General features: G+C 29.1%; 3 protein-coding genes across 6 annotated transcripts; 1 reads left to right on the top strand and 2 right to left on the bottom strand.

The window, feature by feature from the left end:
- The first annotated feature begins 719 nt into the window (after nt 1-719).
- LOC122501323 (7,8-dihydro-8-oxoguanine triphosphatase-like) lies at nt 720-11,608 on the top strand. Of its 2 annotated transcripts, none has more exons than XM_043610689.1 (4): nt 720-884; nt 6,950-7,162; nt 10,134-10,276; nt 11,392-11,608. In XM_043610689.1, the coding sequence occupies exons 2-4, from the start codon at nt 6,990-6,992 to the stop codon at nt 11,568-11,570; spliced, it is 495 nt and encodes a 164-aa protein (XP_043466624.1). In that variant the 5' UTR covers nt 720-884; nt 6,950-6,989; the 3' UTR covers nt 11,571-11,608. The 2 variants fall into 2 exon arrangements, with proteins under 2 accessions (XP_043466624.1, XP_043466634.1); XM_043610699.1 differs by lacking the exon at nt 720-884 and adding an exon at nt 6,520-6,806.
- On the bottom strand, nt 2,481-6,418 carry LOC122501315 (glucosidase 2 subunit beta). The gene is made up of 3 exons (XM_043610676.1): nt 5,793-6,418; nt 5,186-5,605; nt 2,481-3,367 (listed from the first exon to the last, which is right to left on the bottom strand). The coding sequence occupies exons 1-3, from the start codon at nt 6,259-6,261 to the stop codon at nt 2,622-2,624; spliced, it is 1,635 nt and encodes a 544-aa protein (XP_043466611.1). The 5' UTR covers nt 6,262-6,418; the 3' UTR covers nt 2,481-2,621.
- Nucleotides 11,609-13,017: 1,409 nt separating the features above from the next.
- LOC122501301 (leucine-rich repeat serine/threonine-protein kinase 1) lies at nt 13,018-23,520 on the bottom strand. Of its 3 annotated transcripts, none has more exons than XM_043610649.1 (2): nt 23,128-23,520; nt 13,018-20,459 (listed from the first exon to the last, which is right to left on the bottom strand). In XM_043610649.1, exon 2 carries the CDS (start codon nt 20,449-20,451, stop codon nt 13,063-13,065), a length of 7,389 nt encoding a protein of 2,462 aa, XP_043466584.1. In that variant the 5' UTR covers nt 20,452-20,459; nt 23,128-23,520; the 3' UTR covers nt 13,018-13,062. The 3 variants fall into 3 exon arrangements, with proteins under 3 accessions (XP_043466584.1, XP_043466589.1, XP_043466597.1); XM_043610654.1 differs by having other exon boundaries at nt 23,458-23,517; XM_043610662.1 differs by lacking the exon at nt 23,128-23,520 and adding an exon at nt 21,531-21,551.
- Between the last annotated feature and the right edge of the window lie 236 nt (nt 23,521-23,756).

The following is a 23,756-nucleotide window of genomic DNA, read 5'->3' as shown; positions in this document are numbered from 1 at the left end:
AATTTATTTATTTTATGATAGTTGTTCAAGATTTAAGTTATTTCAAAAGAAATTTTTATCAAAAATTGAAAAAATTGAAGGTTTTGTATTAGAATTCGTGGTAATTTTATAGTTTATAAATCAAACAAAAAAGACCCAAAAATTCAGAATTTTCTTATGAATTCTAAAAATGTAATTTTTTCAGTACTTTCAATAAAAATTCCTGACTTTTCCCTGAATTCCCTATGTCAGAATATATGATTATTATAATTATAATAATATTAAAACTATATATTTCAATTCATATTTTATTTTTATAAAAAAAAATTTAAATTAAAATTTTGACTGTGTGGGTGCCATGAAATTCATGGCCGAAAAGTTCCGAATTTTAATTTTTATACAGATGCTTTTTTATTTAAATTATTTAATTTATATTTGATTTATAATTTTTGTTTATTTTGTAATATATTTTTATATTACAAAAAATAAACATAAACAATTATAAATTAATTAAAATACAAATCTAAATAATTACAAATAAAAATTATGTGACATTTAAATTACTTATTTTTTATTTGATGTATAATTCTTGTTTATTTAATAATATATTTTGTATACTATAAAAAATAAACATAAAAATGATAAAATAAATAGGAAAACAAGTCAAAGTAATTTAAAAAAAAATAATTATATTAATTACATTTTATTTTTTTACTGTATCTAAAAGACAGTATTGCAAGCATATTTTTAAATAAAGTTATTAATAAATTATTATAATTTCTATTTCATAAAAATTGTTGATACATCTCTGAACGTTCACTCACTAATAACATTTAACGAACCTCTCTACGACGGAATCGTCAAATTGCTTTCCGCCGTGGAGAGGTTTGCCTGTATTTAAAAAAGTGAGTAAGAAGTCAGAAGTCTAATTGTTGCTAGTGTAGTACAGTAAAATTAATCATTTGTTAAATTTTCATTAGTTTAAATAAGTGCAGCCCAAAAAAAGCACAGTCAATTTTTTTTATAATTAATTTCAAGGTGAATTAATTTCAAACATTCAACAATTTAATTTTAAATTTAAACACTGTATTTATCATTTTTCTTTATAATAAATGTTCACTTAAATCGTAATATTTGAAGTGGAAAAAAAATTCACTTTTCCCTTCAAATTCACAATAAATATCAAACAATAAACGTTTGACAATTTTTGGTGTTTAAATGCTATAAATTCTTATTGCTTCAATTAATGAGAAGAAAAGGATGTAAAACACGAAGGAATTGTTTTTTCTATGCTTTTCGAATCCTTTTTTTCTCCTATTTCTTTTATATACGTATATACAAAAATTTATTTGAAAGATATTCTCTCTACTGTATATAGAGTCCTATAATGTGAAATTCATTGGAATATTATATAAGTAATGAAAATTATACTCATTGTTTCACGTTTTTTTTTTTAAGTAAATTGATAAATTTTTCATCACAGAAGTTTCAACTTTTAGCACTGTTCGTATATCCGTTTATTTATTTTATTAATTCTGTTAAATTGATGACAACTCCCGATTTTAGAATCAATTTTTCCAGTAATTGAATCGAAGATTCTAATACAATTTTCTGTTGTAGGAGAAAAAAAAAAGTTTAAAAGATTTAAAAACTTAAAAATTTTTGTCACAAAATTTTTTTTAGCAGAAAACTCTATTAAAATTTTCGATTTGAAAATCAGGATTTTTTAATACTTATCTATAAAGTAAGAAAAGTTATAGAATATCAGAACTTAAAATAATTATTAAAGTTAAATCCGTGGAATTAAAGAAATTTTCGATTCTATGATTTCAATCAATTAAATTCCAAGGGTAATTTTTTTATAATTTAATTAACTAATTAGTTGAATAAGTAATTAATTATAATTTATTACAATAAATTTTCGTCACTATCAAGAAAATTAATCATTAACTTTGTAAGAAAAAATTTGTTTTTTCAATTTTTATTGCAATCAAATTTATATTTTTAATAAAAAAATATTTCGTTCATTTGACTGTTCAAAATTTTGTTTAATATTTCATTTTCCCAATGACTTTATAATTTTATCGAAAAATATCAACATGGTATTCCTGATGTTATTTTTCAATAAAATTATAATTCAAAATATAAAAAGAACATTTGCACTTTTTATCTACTTTTCTAGTTTTTAAATTTTAAATTAACTGAAACAATTATAGAATAGAAAATACTAGTTTATCTGATCCGTGACAAATTCCCTTGTAGAATTTAATTGATAATAAATTAAAATATAATATTAATCTACAATTAATAAAACTGATTCGATGTGTCAATTACGTACGCGATTAGTCACTGAGCAAAAATGATTTCTTATCAAATAGATATACACATAATAAATGTAAATAAAAAGTAAATAAAATTACCTATCTTGTAAACTAGAGTTCCATCATATACAGAATAAAGTGTGTGTGTTTGTGTGCAAAATATCGAATTTTAATCTCTTAAAATTCGATTTATTCTTTTTTTTTTTGCAAAAATGTTTTTTAGTTCATTACTGTGTTTACCAGTTTTGTTGTGTGTCTGTTTTACATAAAAACACCAAAATATTTTATTTAAAAAAAAATATACGTAAGAAAAGTGTGTTTTCACAATTCATCGTGTGTATCGAGAATTTCTGGCATTAATTTACAAACTGAAGGTGTTGACAGTTCCATTGCATATTCACAGCGACTTGGTTCAGTAACTGATAGAAGTTTATTTTCCATTCCACAAATTAATGTAACGATTGTAGAACGCGCCGGTCCATTCCAGCAAGTGTAACCGTGATCGTACTTCATTTTTGAATATTTATTTTCCTCTGGACCGTGCCAATTGCTCCAGGAACCAAGATTAACGTCACTGCCTCCGTTTTTAGATCTTTGAGTTGCTTTTCCAAACATACAGAGTGTGTAAACGTATTCCAAATCCGTGTAATCGAAACACTGCTCGTCGAGTGCGGTGAATTCACCGTCAATTCCATAATCTACGGATAATTTTTCCTCCACTTTTTTAATGTCTGTGAGAAGATCTTGAACTGCTTTGTCAGCTTCGTTGAAACGATTTCTCGCAGCGTTCGCCTGATCGACGAGAGCTTGAGTCTCTTCATCGTACTTGGCGGGTTCTTCCGGTTCTGGTACACGTTCCTCTTTGTCCTCTCCTCTCTCTATCTCGCCTTCTTCCTCGCCTTCTCCCTCATGGTCTTCTTGATCGTCATGATCGTCATGATCGTCATGATCGTCATGATCTTCATGTTCATCATGATCCTCTTGTTCATCTCCTTCAACGTGATCAGCGTTTTGCGCTTCCTCTGCATTTGCCTCCTGTGGCTCGTCACCTGCCGGCTTGAAGAGACCTGGAAATATAATTTCATTTTATTCTACTGAAATGAATTAAAACAGAAAAATAAATCTCACAGCAGGGTGGCCACTTTTTTTTATAATAAAAAATTCACGGTCATTTTCCGGTCCATTCCAAAAGTCATGAATTATTTTTCCAGGTCATAATCAGGGTGGTCACAAGATTCAGTTTATCAATTTCCCTGACAATTTACTGACTTTAAAATTATTCTGCCTGACAAAATTCTTTTTACAGGAAAATACGAATGTTTACGAAAAATAAGTAAAATTTATTAATTTTAATAATTTCTAACATTTACAATTATAATCCTTTCTGAATTCAATTATTTTCTACAATTTTCAACTTATACTTTATCTCTAAATTGATTATTTTAAATAATTTTCCAAAAGTTCTTTTAGAATTCAATTATTTAAATATAAAAACTCAGTTTTTTTTAAATTATTAAGATAATATAATATTTTCAAAAAATTATAAAGAAATTCTTACAATTAATTTTTTAAAAATATTTTTAAATAAGTTTTGAAAGATAACAGTTTTTCAATTTTGAAAAATTTCCAAACAATTAAAATTTTGGTAAAATCTTTTAAAAATAATTGAATGTTTGAAAAATATAAATAAAAATGATCAAATTTGTGAAGAATTTTAATTATAAACAGGACCATGATTTCTCAAAAATTTTAATATGTAAGTCTAAAAAGTAAATTTTCATAAATTTTTATTTACACTGTTCGAAGATAATTGAATCTTAAAAAATTATTATAAAGCAATTCTAATAATTAGTTTTTCAAATTTTTTAATGCAATTTTTCAAAAATAATTGAATTTCTTAAAAGAATTTTTGTATAATTTAAACAAACTAATTAATTTCTAGATGAATTTTAATTAAATATTTTGAACATGATTGTTTGCTCCAAAATGTTAAAAAAAATTGTAAAATTTTATTATTTTTTTATGTATTTGAATTTTTGGAAATATGCAATTGAAAATACTGAAAATATTGAATTTTAAAAAATTGTATTAAAATTTACAAAGAATTGAAATTCTCCGATAATTTTTATTATTTACTTAAATAATTAAATTCTTGCGAAGAATTCTATAAAATTTTTTGAAAAAAATTGAATTCTTTCAAGAAATTTTATTAAAATTGCATTGACAATAATTGAATTCCCGGGAAGAATTTAAAAATAATTCTTTTATATAATTGATTTTCTTCGAAACAATTTAAAATTGTATTTTTAATCATTCAATTTCTGTAAAACTTTTATTATTTATGAAAATAATTGAATTTTTGCGAAGAATTTTATTAAAATTCTTCTAAATAATTGCATTCTTTAAGGAAATTTTAATAAAATAATTTTTCAATTTTATAAAATCGAATTTTGATTGGAAAATTTGTTTATTTTAACTTTTAACGAATTTAAAGTTGTGCAAATTTCTCAAAATTTTACTTCTTCTTGAAATTAATTTTTTATTACAAAATAATTTTGAGTCACTGTCGAAAAAAATAATTTTTAAAGTTTCTAAATGTAAAAATAAAGTTTTTAATTTTTATTGCAATCAGTAATTTATGAAAATAATTTTCATAAAAAATATTTCGTTCATAAACGTGCAAAATTTGTAAAGAATGTAAAAATAAAATGTATATGAAAAGATTGTTAATAAAAAATATTTCTTTCATTTGAATGTTCGAAACTTGTGGATAATGAAAAATAAAATAAAGATAATAGATAAAAGTATAGATAAAATGAATAAAAAATTAAAATAGATAAGAAAATAGAGTAAATAAAATTTAGTAAAAAAAAAATGATTTTCACCTTTTTCTAACATGAGGAATGGTTTGATATTCTTCCAAGCTGAGTCAATAAATTCTTGCATTGTTAATTCTGGCCGATTGTTCAAGAAGTAGAGCGCTTCTTCCTCAGAAACTTGACCATTTCTGTCTCTGTCAAATGTAATTCTCGTTTGCAATTCAACAATAGTTACAGTACCACTTTCATCAGAGTCCAAAAGTTTGAAATAATCTTCAGCTTCATTTGGTTTCTCTTCACGTACTTGTTCATTTTCACTTTCAGTTTGCTCTGGTTCTGGGGGTTTGTATTTATCTAGAGCAATTTTCTCCTTCTCCTCAGCATCCTTCTTCAAACCCTCCTTCTCCTTTTTTATTAATTCCGATTCCTCATGATCGGTACGAAGTTTCGATAATTTTTGCTGCAGTTCACTTTTTATTTGTTTACCTAAAAAAAAGAAGTTATTAAATTAAAAATGTTCATTACATAAATTAAATTAAAATTAAAATTAAAAGAAAAAGTTAAAATTAAAAAAGAAAATTAATTAAATACCACCGAGTGATAAATTCAAATTGATATAAATTAATCAAAGTATTAATTTATTAAATAATAAAAAATAATAAACAATTAATACCTTTTGCCACCATTTCATTGCGAATATCATTTCCCTCACGTGCGACTTTTTGCGCCTCGTCAGCTTTGAGTTTCGCCAAATGTCCAAGATCGTAACAATTATTTACACACAAATTCGAATCATACTCATCACTGGCATCACAACAATCACAAACACCATCGTTCACTCTTCCCGAGGGAATGTATTTCGGCTTATAACTCAAATTTTGACAGTAAAATGAACCGTTTGAGCAGGCCGATGTTCCGGGTTCATCACTGCCGTCTACACAGTCACAATAGTCATCGTTAACTTTACTAAACGAAATAATTAAACTACCATCAAGACAATGAAAATCTTGATCCGGTGAATAAAGTGGAATCTTTGTCGGATGTATACCACGAATGCTAATCACCTTGGAGCCGGCTACGTGGCTCTTGGCGAAACACAAAGTAGTTGCCGAAACTACTAAATATAACCACCATGAGTCCATTTTCTCACTATTGAAAATTGTCACTAATTTTTCACTATCTAACACTAAAACTTTTTGCTATAATTCGAAAATTATTTAATATACAATTTAGAAAAAAAATTAACAATTCATGAAAATTTTGAGGTTCAGTTTACTTTTACTGCTGCACACAACACACAAAATGATAATTGAAAATATAACCGTTACGTGGCGCTGCTTTCTCGTGTGTGACGTCAGCAAACAGCTGTCATGTGACAAACATCATTGTAAATCTCGTAATTCTCCATAAACCGTAATTAAACATATTGTCAAAAATTAATTTTTAAATAAAAACAAAACTAAAAGTTCAATAATCGATTACAGTTCGATTATTACAAAAGAAATCCTAATTTTCTCCAAAATGTACAATAATACCCTATTCTTGTCCGTAATTTGACTAAAGTAGTTATTCTCAAGCCACGTGACTAATCGCGCGTAATTCAAAATCATTCAAATGAAAGAAAAGATTTAATTTCTTTTCTTCTAAATTCGAAATGAAAAAATCATTTTTTAAATTTAAAAAAAGGGTAAATAAAAAATTATATTAAAATAGAAAAAATAGATTCTAATTTTTAATTATATTAAAAATGAGTATAAAATACAAAAATTTTCTCCTTGTATTTAACTGTTTTTCATTCATGAAGAGAAAGCTGTTTTTTTCATTCTTTAGATAGATTTCTCTTACCTTGTAAAGAGTTGAATATCCATCTATGATGGCATCAGAAAAAGAAAAGCTTTTTACTTTAGTATTTGTGAAAAATGAAAATGGGGGAAATCCACAAATACTGTTGGGTTTAAAAAAGAAGGGATTCGACCAAGGAATGTGGAATGGTTTTGGTGGCAAAGTGGAAATAAATGAATCGATTCTCGAAGGAGCATTACGGTAATTTTCCCTAATTAATTATTATAATTAATTGCGAAAAAATAAATTAGTTTTTAAATTTAAGTAGAAATAGAATAAAATTCAATTTCAAAGTAAATAATAATTTTTGTAATTGAAATAATAATTTAAAAATAAAACTTATTTATAATAATTATTATTTAAGTTATTAATTATTATTATTTAATATAATAATAATAACAATAATAATAATGATAATAATAATAATAATAATAATTTGTATTGCTACTTTTATTGTTATTATTTAATAACAACAATTTAAATAAATTTTCTAATAAATTAATTTTATTTTGCTTTCTGATTATAAATTCTATAATAGAATTAATAATTAATGACTAAAATTAAAAAAAATTCATTTATTAATTAATGATAGAGTTTATTTATATTAAATAATAATTTTATAAACTACAAAATTTATTTATTATAAATTAATGTAGTTTACCATAAATTAATTTTTTAAAGTAAATAAATATAAATAAACGAATTAAATAAATTAAAAATTTGTAAACATATTAATATATAAATATCAATAGATTGATAAATAAACTGTAATTAATATATTAACAATTTATTTTTCAACTCTTTTTCAACAATTTTTACAATAAATTTTTTATTTTTTAATTAAATAGTTTATAAAAAAATTATAATTTTATAAACTATAAAATTTCTTCATTATAAATTAACATAATATGTTATAAATTAATTTTATTATAAATAAACTTTGTAATTAATTAATAAATTAAAATTTTCTTTTTCAAATTTTCGTAATAATTAATTAAAAAATTCGAATTAAAAAATATTTTTGTACCTAATTTACAATGTATCTCTAATAATAAAAATGAAACGATTAAAATTATCATTTTATAATTAATAAATTATAAAATTTATTTAGTTTAAATTAATTTTTTCTCTAATTTTATATTAATTTTAATTTAATAATATATTTTATAATTAAATTTAAAAAATAAATAATTAAATATTTTATAATTTAACAAAATATCAAATTTATTTACTGTAAACTAACATAGTTTACAAAAATTATTCTTATTATAAATAAATTGTATAATTAATTAATAAATTAATATTTTATTTTAGAAATTTTAATAAATAATTATTTAAAATTCTGACATTCAATTTATACCAAATCATAAACATAATTAAAAAACAAAAACAAAATAAATCAAATATAAACAAAAATTATAGTAAACTATAATATTAAGTTATGAAAAATGAATTGTATAATAAAAATATTATCGTTGACTACAAATGTTTTTTAAAATTTAATTTATTTTGCTATTCAATTCTAAAAATATCAGAATTTAAAACAATAAATAAATTAATTAAATTAATTTATTTTCAAATAAAACTTTAATTTATTAAATAATTGTAGAGTTTATTTATAATAAAATTATTTCACAGTAAACTATATTAATTTTATTATCAATATACTCTATAATTATCTAACTATTAAAATTTACAAAATACAATTTTAATTAATTAATTAATTATAAAGTCTATTGGTAATAATATTAATTTACGGTAAACTGTATTAATTTTATTATACTATTTATTTTTTATAAATTAATATAGTTTACCATAAATTATTGTCGTTATAAATAAATAAGCTCTATATTTAATTAATTAAGTAATTTATTCCTAATTAATTAATTCATAATTAATTCATAAGTAATTAATTTAAATTTTATTTAAAAAACTTTAGTAATTAATTATTGAAAATTCGATTACTATATTTATAATCAAAGACATTCGAAAAAATTTTAAACATTCTATTTTAAAAAGAAAATATTTTAGTTGGTAAAAATGAACTAATATCATTAATTAATAATGAAACTCATTGTTTTAAGATTAGATTTATTGAGGTCAACATTGTTTTCCTTTCATTTTTTTAATACCTTACTACAATGAACCAACAATATAATAATGCTTTTTCAAAAAAAAGACTAGTTGCTTTTCAAAATAAATGTATATAGTATAAAATGAGTACTGCGACTGAGTAATATTTAAATATATGAAAATAAATAGATAAGCGACGATAAATAATTCACTTTTAATGCCTGGGTTAAAAATATCACAATAGTTATTCTACAACATCTATTCTAATATAATATCGAATGAAAAAACCTTTCGAATATAATTACGCAATTTGATTAAATATTATAAAAAACATAATCAAGCCCAAAAATAGAGATTAAATATCCTAAAATGAAAATTATTTTTTGAAAATAATTTTTTTTATGTCAACATTACGCTCATAATTACAATATAGTAATTTTAATTTATAATATAATTAAAATTTATTATAATTAATTTATAGCATTTTGTAATAAATGACGTGCTCCGAAGAAGAAAAATGGAAGGAACAAATTTTAGGTTATGTTTGTAAATTTTTAAATGAAAATACACGAAAGGGATCAACTCTCAATTTACAAACCACTCATATTTGTCTTCACTACATCTGAAATAAATAAAAAAAAACTAATTTCGTTCTTAAATTAAATACAGAAACTTTTAATTAAAGTAAAAACGAGGACAAACATAACCTTAAAATTCTTTGCTTCTTAAAGTAGCAAAAAATTAGCTTCGCTTTCTTCGAAGCGCGACAAATATAATTATATATTTTAATTGTATAATAATTAATTATATAGTTATGATTTAATTATAATAATTAATTATATAGTTATAATTTAATTATAATATAATTTTAATTTAATTACAATATTATTATATATAAATACACCTGCAAGAAAATTCCAATTTCCCGCAATAAAAATTGGAATCATATATTCAAAAATTCCAAATATATCAAAATGTTGATTTTCTTTTAGTTTTTAAATGCAAGCACTTTGTCTATATTATATAGAAATTGTATTTGTGCTCACTTATATAATATATACGATTTTTGTAAAATACTATTTTTTAACATTTGACATAGAGAATTAAGAGAAGAATGTGGTTTAACTGGTGAATTGAAAAAACTTGGAGTACTTCACTTTCATGGAAGAGAAGAAGAAACCATTTTAGTGGTTCACGTTTTACATACTTATTCTTATAACGGAGCTATAATCGAGTCCGAAGGTACCACTTTAAAAAAAAAAAAAAAAAGAAATCTCTGTATAAACACTTATGTATTGCTTTAGGATATTTTCTCTAAAAAACATTATTATAATCCTAAGAATATCACAATATTCGGTATGTGTGACCTGGTCTATGAAAAGGGACCTTACGTGTCAAAAAATCATTTTTTACTTTTTTGTTGATTCGGATAGGGTTTGAAACGCTCTTTACGATGGTGAAAAAAAATCAAAAAATCATAAGTTGGTTAGAAGTTTTTAAAAAAATTTTTTAAAGTCAAAAGAAACAAGAGTAAAAATACGAAAAAACTGATTTTTTGTTATTATGCAAATTAAAATAACGAAGACGATAATTTTTTATTATTTGGAAAAGTTGACAGTTTCTTTGACAACTGTCAACAGTTAAAATTCAAATTTGATATCATATTCGTAATCAGCGACCTCAAAAACCTTATTACTGTCTTTTTACAAAATCGATCACTGTTAAGAGAAGTTGACAGCTGTCAACTGTCAAATTGTCAATTTAACATCATATTCGTAATCAGCGACCTCGAAAACCCTTACAAACATGTGTCACTTATTTATACTTATTGTTGCTAGTTAGAAAACTTAGATTATTTTTTCTATGTTTGGGGAGTTTGTTATTAAATTATATACACAATTATTAAAAAAAAAATTTCATTACTTGTATGTTTTTTATTTTGATACTGTGATTCACGGTGAAGAAAATAAGCCTAAATTGATTAAAAAATATTAATATTTAAAAAAGTTACAAGGGTTTTTCTAAGTTAAACTTTAACTACTGTTTTCTCGAAAACTTGATTTCGCACGTAAGGTCCCTTTTCACTGTCCAGGTCACATATATAATTTCGTTAGGACGCAAGTGATGCCTTAATTTCTAACACTAAAATTATAACTATATCTTAATATTATGCATTTTTCACCGTTCGTTATAACAAATTTTAACAAATTTACTTCTCACCCTCCAGAGAGACAAGAAAAGAATTTTTAGTTTTGCTATTTTTGAATTTTCTCGTAAAGTCAAAAAATTTTTTTTTTTTGAAATTACTTTCAAAGTTATTTATTTCATTAAAATTTTAATTTTCGCTTTCTTCGCAGAAATGCAACCAAAATGGTTTGGAATAAAAGAAATCCCTTTTGGGGAAATGAAAGAAGATGCTCGTTTTTGGTTCGATCACATGTTAAAGGGAAAATTCTTCAAAGGCTACTTTCGTTATGAAAATGACAGAGTTATTGATCACAACATAGACGAATTAACTAAACTTGAAGAAAATTGACGAATCATTATTCTTTATAAAAATAAAGAAAGTAAGATAGAAAACCATAATTTAACTATATTTATAATCGAAATTATATTTTTTGATGATAAATAAAAATAGAGGACGTGAGTGGAACTGATGGTTTTTCAGGACCTCTCTCGTCCTCTATTCTTATTTTTATAATATTTAAAAGAATTTTTTCATTTAAAGGACGTTTTCGATTTTAGAATATTTAACATGTGATTTGTAGTTTTTAACTAGTAACTGGTATACATTATACATTAATTTATGTATTGTGATTTTAATAAATAGTGCTCTCAAATATTAACTTTATTCTATGTTGCGATCATTATACGTATTATTATTTAATATATCGTTAATATATTCTTAACAATTAGATTTTTATACTATGTATTAAGAACGAGTTCTTTTTAAAAAAACAATTGTGATATTTAAGTAGAAGAATTTCACTGTATATATATTTTTTTTTAGTAAAAACATTTTCAATAATGTTTAGCAACGTATACTCAATAATATCTTTTAGCGACTTTTTATCATTTCTTTTTTGCTTCTTCACAAAGAAGCTTTGTATTTATATAGCAATATATTTAGCAAAACATATTTTAGCTGCTATTTATAAATCTATAAGTACTATGTTTGTCTTAATAAAAAAAAAAAAAATGTTTACGTAAATACTGAAACTATTTGTGACTTTATTCATTATCGTAATTCTATATAAAAATTATACTTTTTTCAATTATTGATTACTTCTTTGGGAATGCAATTTTCGTTTCGAAATTGCATTTATTTTTTTGATCAGACTTTTTTCTTTTTAATATAAGTATGTAATTACTAAAAGTTCGAAACTAATGAGTTGGGAATCACTTTAAATAAATAAAAAATAATAAATAATTTGTGACACACTCTGAAGAAAGAGACCTAAAAATCTTTATAGTATAAAATTTTTAGGTTATGTTAATTACAGTTTTCTGATAATTAGAGTTTGATTCCTATCAAAGTTAAACTGTCTTAAACATAACCTATTTTTATTTAGGTTTCTTTCTTCACTTTCTTTTACTGTAAAGAAAATAAAAAATTAAATTTAAAACCTAAAATCTGGTAAGATTGCATTCTTTCAATTACGATTTTCTCTTACAATATAAGAAAAATATTTTGATTCTAATTTCTTCTAATTTCCTTATAACGGTACTAGCACTTTTTGAATAAAAAGCATTAGAAATATTGCCCTAAAAACCCAATTTAAATTATTCTCACAATATTTTTTGCATTTCCTTAGTTAATAATAATAACTCAACTGCCATCTAGCGCCGACCTTGCCGTTCTCAGGTGGAGAATAGCGTCTCCATTTTTTTTTATCAAAAACTTTCAATTCTTAAATCAACGGAGAAATTAGAAAAAATTACGATTACACAAAACTTGATAAATGATAAAATATTGAAAATTAAAAAAAATAAATAAATAAAATTTACTTGTGCAAGACGGGCAAGACTCAGGCAGCTGACCAGTGTTCCGATCTCCAGAGAAGAGTATACATATTATGCTTTAAATCCTCCGCTTCTAAACTATCTATCGGCGAATCCGTGTACCTCGTGATTAAACTCCGATAACCACGTCCAACAGTCACCAAGATCATTCTCTTCTTATTCGTCGATTTAAATGAAACAATTTGACACACCTCACTTTCAAATGGTCGAAAAACGGTAATCGGTCTCAATGAATTGCATTCAGCAACCGCAATACATCCCCACGTTGTTCCAATGTAAAGCTGATTCATACACGACTCAATACTCGTCACTTGACATTTATCCGAAGTGAGATTCTCCTCAATTGAAATCGATTTCAAACTTTCCGAGCAAGGCACCAATTTCGACATGTCCAGTTTATTCACAATCTGTTTACCCTCCGTGTCCCATTGATAGACAACACAACCTGGACAGGTGTATGATAGAATTGAATTCTCAGCGCTCAGTAGATAAGTGGCGAATAAATTCTTGTCGCCACTATCGCCAACGCCGTGTGTCATTTCAACAGTGTCGATCAAATTCCCATCCTTTAGAACATAGACACTGATTCTACCGAAACTTTGGCCTAACCACAATTCCACGATACGTCGTTTCTTACAGACAATGGCGAGGGAATATGTTTTCACATCATCCTTCGATTCGCCGACAATTTCACTCTTCTTTATTTGGGTAAAGGAGTTGGATACTAAAAATAATTTCCCACTGCACAAGGCGATGGCGAACTGCTTCAAATGCTCTAGATAGGTTAGACCGACAATTTTCGAAGTACTATTGCCATCGTCCAGGTGGTAACTGGCAACGCAGGCGAAATTTGTTCCAAGGTAGACGTGTATTTGACCGGCATTGTCGCCAATCCAGATGTAACCGTCAATTTCGCACATTGCGAAGGGTATTACTGGTGTGTTTATCCGGACATGTTGTAACCAACCTTTTTGGGTTCCTAGAAGAACGTCGATTTCGCCATTGTTGTGCCCGAGCCAAATTTCGTCCCCAGTGGTGTTCTCCTCGAGATTTCTGGATGACATAGTAATTGCTGTTACTCTCGATTTCTCCGTCAGTAGGGTCACGTCTATTAGGTGCACAAATTCGGGCGCTGATGCTATGGACACAATTTGGCTCGCTGTGGGTCGATCCTTAGGATTTTGCGACCAGCAAATAACCATCAAATCTAGAGCATAACATGGATGGTGCAAATCTCTGTAGGTTAGGGGCGGTCTGCCTCCTTCGAGAATGCACTCCTTGACAGCCTCATGGCCCTCGAATGGCTGCCTCAGTGTTATCAATTCATAGATGAACATACCGAACGAAAACGAATCCACCTTCTCCGTGTACTCTTCCTCGCCATTGTACTTTATTATCTCCGGCGCCATGAAGCCTTCCGTTCCTCCAAAACCCTTAGCACCCGATGGCAAAGTCTGCCTTGAAATTCCATAGTCAGCGACTTTGACATGAACCGGATGGTCCGGATGGTCTTGAAACGGTAAAGGTATCTGCCAAACGAGAACATTCTCCGACTTCAAGTCCCTATAGATAACGTGCTGCTGATGAAGATACTCCACAGCCTTCGCCACCTGGAGAATAATCGCCTGCAGTGTATACGGCTCCAATTTAGCCCCCGATCTTCGATAATTCTTCAAAACGTTATCCAAAGCCCCCTCGGGTGCCAAGTCGAGAACAAGCGCCAAAGGACTTATCACAATCCCCACAAGGGGAACAATATTCGCGTGTCTCAACGTCAAGAGAATATTCAATTCCTGCCTCGCTGTACAATAAGCCTTGCAAGCGTACTGCAGAGGATCACGATCCCACTTACTCTGCGCGGCCTTAAAAGCCAATATCGCCGACTGCTTCGAATTCGGCCCCGGTGGAACCGGTTGCAACATCTTCATGGCAACATCCGCTCGACTGTTAGTCCCAGGCAGACGACAAATACCACGAAACACAAAACCAAACGCTCCCCGTCCCAACATTTTCCCCCGTTTGATATCATCCGACTTTATCAAGTGCCTAGAGCCAAGATCCATGAAAATAATATCCGGCGCAATGTGGGACAGGGGAATATCCGAATGTTTCGGGCAACTAATAGTTTTATTACTATACGCAGACAAAATACACTCCTCCACCATCCAGGAATACACAAGTGTTCCCTCCGAATTGAGAAAGTGTTTCACGTCCGGATTCCCCTCTAACGATGGCATTCGACTCGAGGTTGAACCGTCATCCTGCCCAACCCCACTGTCACCATCCGATTTATAACTATCCTGACTCTGTCTCTCCCGATTTTGATAGTAACTCTGTATCTCCTCATTATCCTGATCCTCGTCATTGTCACCATTATTCAGCAAGCATCTAGGACACGGAATCAATCGAGTAACCAACAATTTTCCCTCCGAAGTATGAACGAATCTAGTTCCCAATGTTGGATACCAATCCTCCAAAAGAATGTCTATATGATCGACAATCAAAGCCAGTAATTGTGGCATACTCTCCGGTTGTGGATCGACAACAATCGCTTGATATCCAATAGGCTCGTCCTCGGACACTTCGGTAATTATCGGCTGCTTCACCACGAGTGTATCCACCGGGAACCAAATTTCAAGAATCGCACTATTCTTCAAATCGACCGTGCACCAAATTCCATCCTGCTTGAGCTTAAACTTATACTGTCTGTAATCGTACGGCGAATTTTTCAGATTGTAATTCACTTCCTTTAGTCGGAGAAGAACAACTCCCGCGTAACGAAGTTCAATTCCAGTTTGCCACAGAATCCATTCGGCGTGTGTGTCGAGCATGGAGGCGAAGATCTTCTCGTCAACCGCATCCTTGAATGGTGTTAAAAACGACATGACAACATCGACAATTGCATCGTCGGCTAAAATTCTCGTTATCAACCGTGACCAAAATCCACTCGGGAAATAGGACATCAAAAGAAGTCTCGTTATCGAACAATCCGGCTGTGGTCTCGACGTCAAGTACGAACACTCCAAATTCGCCTTCTCTGTACTCGACGAATTTGGAAACGGAAATAGTGGCGAAGTAATAATTTTCTTCGATCTCGTGTGCCAGCCACGAGTTTTCACCGGGATTTTGATAATTTGATTGTTCCGCAAAATGTCCTCTTCCGATGGTAAAAGGGAGGGTATAAGTAGTGTCCGATAGTCCCAAGTGAGAGCGACTTCAAATTTATTCAGGAGACTCACGATGTATCCTTGTGTGTCCACCGATGAGATTGTCGACGATTTAAAAACGTGTTGAATGTCGTCTAGTTTCATGATTCCCGAGCGAGCGAATGGATTTATTTCCCTGATAGTAACGACATGCGCCAGCATATCACAGAGCCATTGAGGATCCAGAAAGTAAAGGTCCTTAAGTGTCGCGTCATCATAGTGGAGAATAATTCCATTCTCGTGCAGGAACAAAGTAGCCTGATGTAGTTCGGCAGGATCGCGAAACGATCGGCGTAATTTTGTCAATTCACTTTGCACCGTTGCGTAGTATTGATCGGCACGAAGTACAGGATCAGCACCCGACAGTCGACGATCGTGAGCTAGTTGAACGACAACTTCTTCAAGTGCTAGATAACTCGCCGGAACTCGTTGCTCGAGAAGCAATTCCTTACTCCCAGGTGACCTGAGACTAAAGACAACGTCATAAATCAAATTACAGAGCATTTTGATATTGTGCCTCGTCTTGCAACTGACTTCAATTGTCTCCATAACTCTAGGTAGTCCGCATTTCTCGGCGTCCACGACGTTTATGAACTTGTCCCTAATATGTTGTTGCAGTACTTCACTCTGCTCATTCGATATGTCATAGTGAGTTCCCACAATAATCACCGGTGAATTCGGTGCCCTACTTTGTATATTCACTAGCCACTGGAAAATCTCCGCAACGCCCTTAAAACCATCGGTAATCTTCCAAACAACCAAATAAAGACTCCGTTTCGACAGAAAGTACTGATGTGTCGCATAGTATTCCTTCTGTCCCCCAAAGTCCCAGGTTCGAAAATATACACCTCCGTGAGATGATTGACCACGGACTTTTTTTTCGTACATCCAGTCGCCGATGTCGACACCAACCGTCGATATAATCGTCCCACGAGCTGTCTTCGCATTGATATTTTTATTCCCCATTCGTTTCGCCCAATGATCGGCCGATTTCTTCTTATTCGGCACCTCTCCCTCCTGTCTCAATTGCTCCAGCAAACTCGTCTTTCCAATACCTTGAATACCAACAATCATCAATTTCATCCTCGCATAAGGCTTTGCATCCTCTAGAACCGATTTTAGATATCCAATAACGTCCATAGTTTTGTACTTCTTCGACTCGATCATAGTCTTCAGGGGCTCTTGTAATTTACAACCCTGAGTGTTCAAATTCCACAATCGGGAAAGAAGACCCATTTGAGGCGGTAGTTCCACAATGTCGACATTTCCACTTACATTCAGAACGGAAAGATTACTGAGTTCGTAAATATTGTGCGGAATGTCTTTCAAGTGATTGTTACTCACATCCAACATGCTGACATTCGGAAAAAGAAGGTACAATTTCGAATTGGGATAGGAGGAGGAGGAGGACTTGTGTGAGGACTTGTCGCTATTCTCCTCGTCATTGCCAATCATCTCACCGTCATCGACTGAAGTCAACTGTATTCGGGTGAGTAAATTATTAGCCAACACTAAAGTCCGAAGGCTCTCTAAACGCAAGTGGCGTCTGTGGGTGCAAACCGACATCAAAACGACGTCACGTAGTGAAGTTGCCGTCTGTCGATTACTGGGACCAATCGGCGATTGAATATTCGTCGTGGGACAATAACAGGCAGTGGTGGCTTGCTCCATAGAATCGGCATCGGCGTCAACTTGTGGCAAACTTGGCCAGCAGGATATCTGATTATTCGACAAATCCAATTGCTTCAAACTCGCCGGATATGACGTGATGTGACTCATTGATCGAAGGGAATTGTAAGCCATGTTCAGTCTCACTAAACTCACGGCCAAACAGGGCAGAGCCACAGGAATACTGTTGAACAAATTGTGCGCTAGATTCAACGACGACAAGACGGATCTAATCCCTGGTTCCGTGTGATCGTCAGTGATTTTCTCCGAAACCTGCACCGATTTCGTCCAAACGTGCGGACGTTCAATTTCAATAATTCTCGCATTGGCAATTTTCGAAAACGAGTCCATCGAATCGGCGGAATTCTCACGTGAAAATTCAATCTGTGAGACTAAATTTCGGAAACTTGGACTGTGTCCAATCGCATCGTCGCGATCGAATTTTTTATCGATATTCTGAAATACTTCGCTCGGCAAATCGCGCAGTAGATTGAAAGATGCATTCAATTCTTTTAATTTCGGCGCTCGCCAAAGATTATTCGGCAAGCACTGCAGTTTATTATTCGAGACGTCAAGAATTTCGAGACTTGGAAAATTCATCAAAAACTCGGGTAATTGCTCCAATCGATTGTCCTGTAAATACAATTCTTCCATAACCGGACAGAGTTTATCTTTCGGATTTTTCGACTCCGCTGTTAGTGTATCGATCTTATTACGAGCCATATTCAGATATTTCAAACTTTGCAAATAGAAAACCATGGACGGAACGGACGTAATAGAATTATGGGATATGTCAATCCTCGTGATGGCATAAAGCACAAGATCGTTATTTTTCGCACTGAGCTTCTTATTAACGTGTAGCACCGCATCGACAAACCACTGGGACCTAATTTGCGACAAGCGACACTGTTGATTGTGCCAATTAATCATAGTAGGAACGTTCGGAAACAAAGTCGAATAAGTAACATTACCGAAACTAGACAAAGCCGAAAAATGCGACGATTGCGTACTGTCAGTCATCGCCTTCTTATTAATCTTATACTCCGAGTCGGGAAAAGCTTTTATCGAAAGTAACTTTGCAGTCAGTGTTTCGTCCCGATTTTGTGCCGCAATTTTCAAAGCCTTACACTCATTATCAACCGCTCCGTGTTTCAACAAAAGATCCACAATCTTCACGTCCCGATTCTCGCAAGCAATCGCCAATACTGTCGAAAAACTCGACTCGGGATCCAACTGATCATACAGAATTTTCACCGGTAAATTCGCATTTGCTCCAGCGATCAACAAAGCCGACACAACGTCCAAATGACGACCCTTTACAGAAACATGTAAAGCCGTTTCCGTATTATTATTACAATACAAATCTAAATACAAAGGACAAATACAATCATCCTTCTTCTCGGACGATTTATTCCTAAAATTTAAGCTCGACATTAATCTCTGAATACCACTCGATATTCTTCTCTTCGACATCGGCACTGGTGTTGCACTTCCCGCCTCTTCCTCCTTTATCTTCCTCGCCTTCACCTTATAATTCAATAAATTTTCAACTATTCTAAAATTACCCGACATACTAGAAATATAAAGAATATTTTGACCCGTAACATCTTGTGTATTAATATCGAACGCCATCTCATATTCAAATTCCCCTGATGGATCCTTAAATCGTTGAAATAAATTCTGAGGATATTCGAATTTGAGCAGAAGATCAAAGACGGCGTGATGACCATTTATCACAGCTGCATGAATCGGTAGCCTCTTCTCGACAGTTAATGACTGAATTTGTTTGGGAAAGTGACGAAGAAGAATTTCAATTATTTCTAATTTACCATTGTAACAAGCAATGTACAATGGACAGTATTTTGTCACCGAATGAATTCTACAATCAGCACCATTCTCCAATAGTAAACGAACAATTTCCCTCTGTCCCATTTCACAAGCAATAAAAAGCAAAGTATTCGCTCCATTTGGCGCCATGTTGATAATAATTTCCAAATCATTTGCTAAACCTTGAATGATATTTCGCGCTGCTGTCACATCGCCTTGCACGCAAACTGCTCTCAATGTTGCGTGAGATGCTAATCGTTCGAGTTCATATTTCTCCTCGGCTTGCTTCAATAATGCGGAACATTTTGTGTGTTCCTTTTTGTCGGAAACGTCCAATGGTGAATATCCATTCTTGTCACAAACACCGAGATCAACTTTGAACTCGAGAAGCTTCTCGACATTCGATACGTGACCATATTCCGCGCTAATATGCAGTGGTGTACGATACTGACCTCGTGGACCGCAGGCAATATTTGGATTAGCACCGGCTGACAATAGAACTTCAAGACATCGTGAATTTTCCGTTATTGCCGCCGCATGAAGAGCCGTTCGTCCCCATGAATCCTGACTATTTATGTACTGATTGTGTTCACCACCCAAAAGGTCCTCGAGAAGTTCTGCATTGTCCCAAAGTGCAGCCTGATGCAACAATCGTCCAGGAAAGTCCTCATCGACCGGAGTGTAATCCTCCATTGTCGAATCTGAAATATTTTCACAATCTTAATAAATCAGAATTTTAGAAAATCAAAAACTAATAAAAAAAGAAAAAATCAAAGAAAAATAATAAAATTAATAAAAGACAACTAATAAAAAAAGAAGAAATCAAAGAAAAATAATAAAATTAATAAAAGAAAAATTACAGGGTGTCTACTATTTTCGTTTAACAAAATTCCCGGCTTTATCCTAATTTTTCCCGGTTTTTTTTCATCAAATTTAAATTTATTTGATTTCGAACATAAATAAATCTATAAATCTCTTCCAAAATTTTTACTGGAGTTTTTATAAATAATTAAATTCTTTAGACAAGTTTCTTTAAATTTTTTGAAAATAATGTTTGTTTAATAATTTTAATTAAAAATTTGGAAAATAATTGAATTAAACAAAGAATTTTTTCAATTTTTTAAAACAATCTTTTCTGTTGATAATTATAATTGAAAATTTGATTAATTCAATTTTATTAAAATGTATTAATACTAATTGAATTTCTGCAAAGAATTTTACTATTTATAAAAGAAATTACATCCTTCCAAAGGATGTTATTAAATGTTAAATTAAATTATATGTTATTAAAATAATTAAATGTTTGCGTAGAATTTTATTAATAATTTAATGTTTCTCAAAATTGAATTCTCATAAAGAATTTTATCAACAAATTTTAAAATAATTAAATTCTTTTGACGAATTTTAATAAATTTTTAAGAATAAATACGTTTTAAAAAGAATTCGATTAAATTTGTTAAAAATAACTGAAAATAGTAGATATTGCAAAATATTAAATTGAGGAAAATTTTTGAGAATAATTGTAATTTTGCCAAGAATTTTATTATAATTTTTGAAAATAATTGAATTTTTTTTTGAAAATAATTGAATTTTAGAGAAGATTTTTATTATTCATAAGGATAGTTGAAATTTTGCCAAGAATTGTATTAAAATTTTTGAAAAGAATTGAATTTCAGATAAGAATTTTATTATTTTCAAAGATAATCGAAATTTTGAAGGGAAGTTAGAAAAATTTTGGAATGTAATTGGATTTTTTCGAAGAATTATATTACATTTGAAAATAATTTCCCTGAATTCCCTGACCTGTGACAACCCTGAAAAGACAAAGAATGAAATTAATAAAAGAAATTGACAAATTTGTTTATGAATAATTCCGGGAAAAATGGAAAAATATTAATAAAAGAAAGATAATAATAATAATAAAAGAAAAATACCAATAAAATTAATAGAATAAAAAATATAAAAGAAAAACAATAATACTAATAAAATAGAAATAATAAAAGACAATTAGAATAAAATTAATGAAGTAATAAGAATGAAACTAATAAAATGAAAATAATAAAATTAATACAAGAAAAAAAATTAATAGAATAAAAATACAATTAATGAAAAAAAGGATTAAAATTAATAAAATAAATTGACAAATTTGTACGAAGTTGAAGTCCACAACGTTGATCAACGAAAACGCTTTTTTAATTTATTTGAATATTATATTTTTGTTAAATATACAACAATTATTATTAAAATATAAATAAAACTCTACCTTTTTAATAAATTTTTGTGGCAGTATTGTTGCTTTTTCCTTTTTTTTCTATTAATTACCACTTATTGAAAAACTTTTTTCATTGATAAACGTTGTGGACTTCAACCTGGTCAAATTTGTTTGTGAACAATTCCGGGAAAATTCGAAAATATTAATAACAATAAAATAATAAAATTAAAGAAACAAAAATAATAAGAAAAAACTAATAAAAGAAAAACAACAAAACTAATAAAATTATTAAACGAAAAAAATAATAAAATTGATCAAATAAATTCACAAATTTGGTTGAGAATAATTTTATGAAAATAATAAAACTAATAAATTAAAAATAATAAAATTAATATGTAAAAGAAAAAATACAAAAAAATGCATAAATTATCAAAAATAGTAAAATTTAGAGAAATTCAAACCTTCACAAGTGAAGAGGTTTTGGATAATTTATAGAAAATGTAAAACTTCATCACAATGAAAAATATTTCCCAGTATTAATGTTAATTATTTATTAAATTCATGAAGATAATAACTGTTCGTTTTTTAAAGATTTAATAATAATGAAAAGTTATCACGCAACGTGAAAGTGTAAAATTATAAATTTCAATTAAAGTCAAGAACGAAAGTTGTTTAAAAAATTGAATAAGATATCAATTCTATTTTTATGTTCACAAAAAAAATCTATATCTAACATTTATGAATAATTCTTTTTTAATCCTTGTTACGCAAGAAGAAAATCAATAAAAACGTATAGCCCACATGTTTTAAGAGTAATATAACTATCAAGATCCAAATTGTCAATAAACGTGATAAATACATTTGTCTAATAAACAAAACAAACCAAATACTTTACAAAAACTGAGAAAAATAACCATTTTTTTTAAATTAAAGAAACCACAATAAAATTATTCCAATTGATTATAAACGTCAAATTTTCAATCCAATTTCCTTAATTAATTTTTAAAATTCTTTTTCATTAATTAATGAATGAATGAATGGAATTAATTTATTTATTAAGTTAGTTCAACAATGTCAAAGTTCACAATAACGTTTGAAAGGGAAAATACACAATTTTTAATAAGAGGTGAAAAATAACAAAAACCGCTATGTCCTACCTTGTAATTAATATGAGAGATATTTAAAATTTTGAATGATTTTGCATTTTAAATGACAGTTGGTAAAACGTCAGTATTTTACTAGTCACTTAATGAGACTGGAAGTATTCCGCAGACAAACAACGATTTAAAAATCATTGTAGAGTTGTTTTCCTGCGGTTTATTTTGGTGCATCAACATAGAAATGTCATTTTGATGTCAATACCGCAAACTTGTAATAAATACAGTAGTCCAGTTATCCATAATGATTGTCACCTTTCATGGCCACTACCACCACCATCACAATTTTAACATTTTATCAGTTATCATTTATCACAGAGTTATACTGACTTGTAATTGAAATATGAGAAACCACAAAAGAAATAGCAGAAAGAGGTTATGATACCACACCTCTGAGACGCCATTTTTAAAAGTGTGAGAGAGAAAGAAGAGGAGTGAGAATAATTCAATAGAAAACTTCTTGCAAATAAAAATCGAATGAAAGAAATTAATCCTAATACAGTAATTTGATAAAATTAGTTGCATTTATTTTGTATTAATCTTTTTTTTCTATTAACAATTTCTTTTTACCTTTTTTATTTATAAAAAATATATTTCAATTTGAAAATGGCGCCAAAGAAGGCAGTGCC

The sequence above is a fragment of the Leptopilina heterotoma genome, unplaced genomic scaffold, assembly GCF_015476425.1.
Source record: "Leptopilina heterotoma isolate Lh14 unplaced genomic scaffold, ASM1547642v1 Lhet_103, whole genome shotgun sequence".
Classification (NCBI taxonomy): Eukaryota; Metazoa; Arthropoda; class Insecta; order Hymenoptera; family Figitidae; genus Leptopilina; species Leptopilina heterotoma.
This window is presented reverse-complemented; position numbering and strand designations above follow the sequence as displayed.

Coding starts and splice junctions, on each gene's coding strand:
- LOC122501315 (XM_043610676.1), bottom strand. CDS start 6,261: ATGGACTCATGGTGGTTATATTTAGTAGTTTCGGCAACTACTTTGTGT. Junction 5,606..5,792: donor CAATGAAATGGTGGCAAAAG/GTATTAATTGTT, acceptor TCTTTTTTTTAG/GTAAACAAATAAAAAGTGAA. Junction 3,368..5,185: donor ATTCCTCATGTTAGAAAAAG/GTGAAAATCATT, acceptor TTATATTTCCAG/GTCTCTTCAAGCCGGCAGGT.
- LOC122501323 (XM_043610689.1), top strand. CDS start 6,990: ATGATGGCATCAGAAAAAGAAAAGCTTTTTACTTTAGTATTTGTGAAA. Junction 7,163..10,133: donor ATTCTCGAAGGAGCATTACG/GTAATTTTCCCT, acceptor CATTTGACATAG/AGAATTAAGAGAAGAATGTG. Junction 10,277..11,391: donor AGCTATAATCGAGTCCGAAG/GTACCACTTTAA, acceptor CTTTCTTCGCAG/AAATGCAACCAAAATGGTTT.
- LOC122501301 (XM_043610649.1), bottom strand. CDS start 20,451: ATGGAGGATTACACTCCGGTCGATGAGGACTTTCCTGGACGATTGTTG.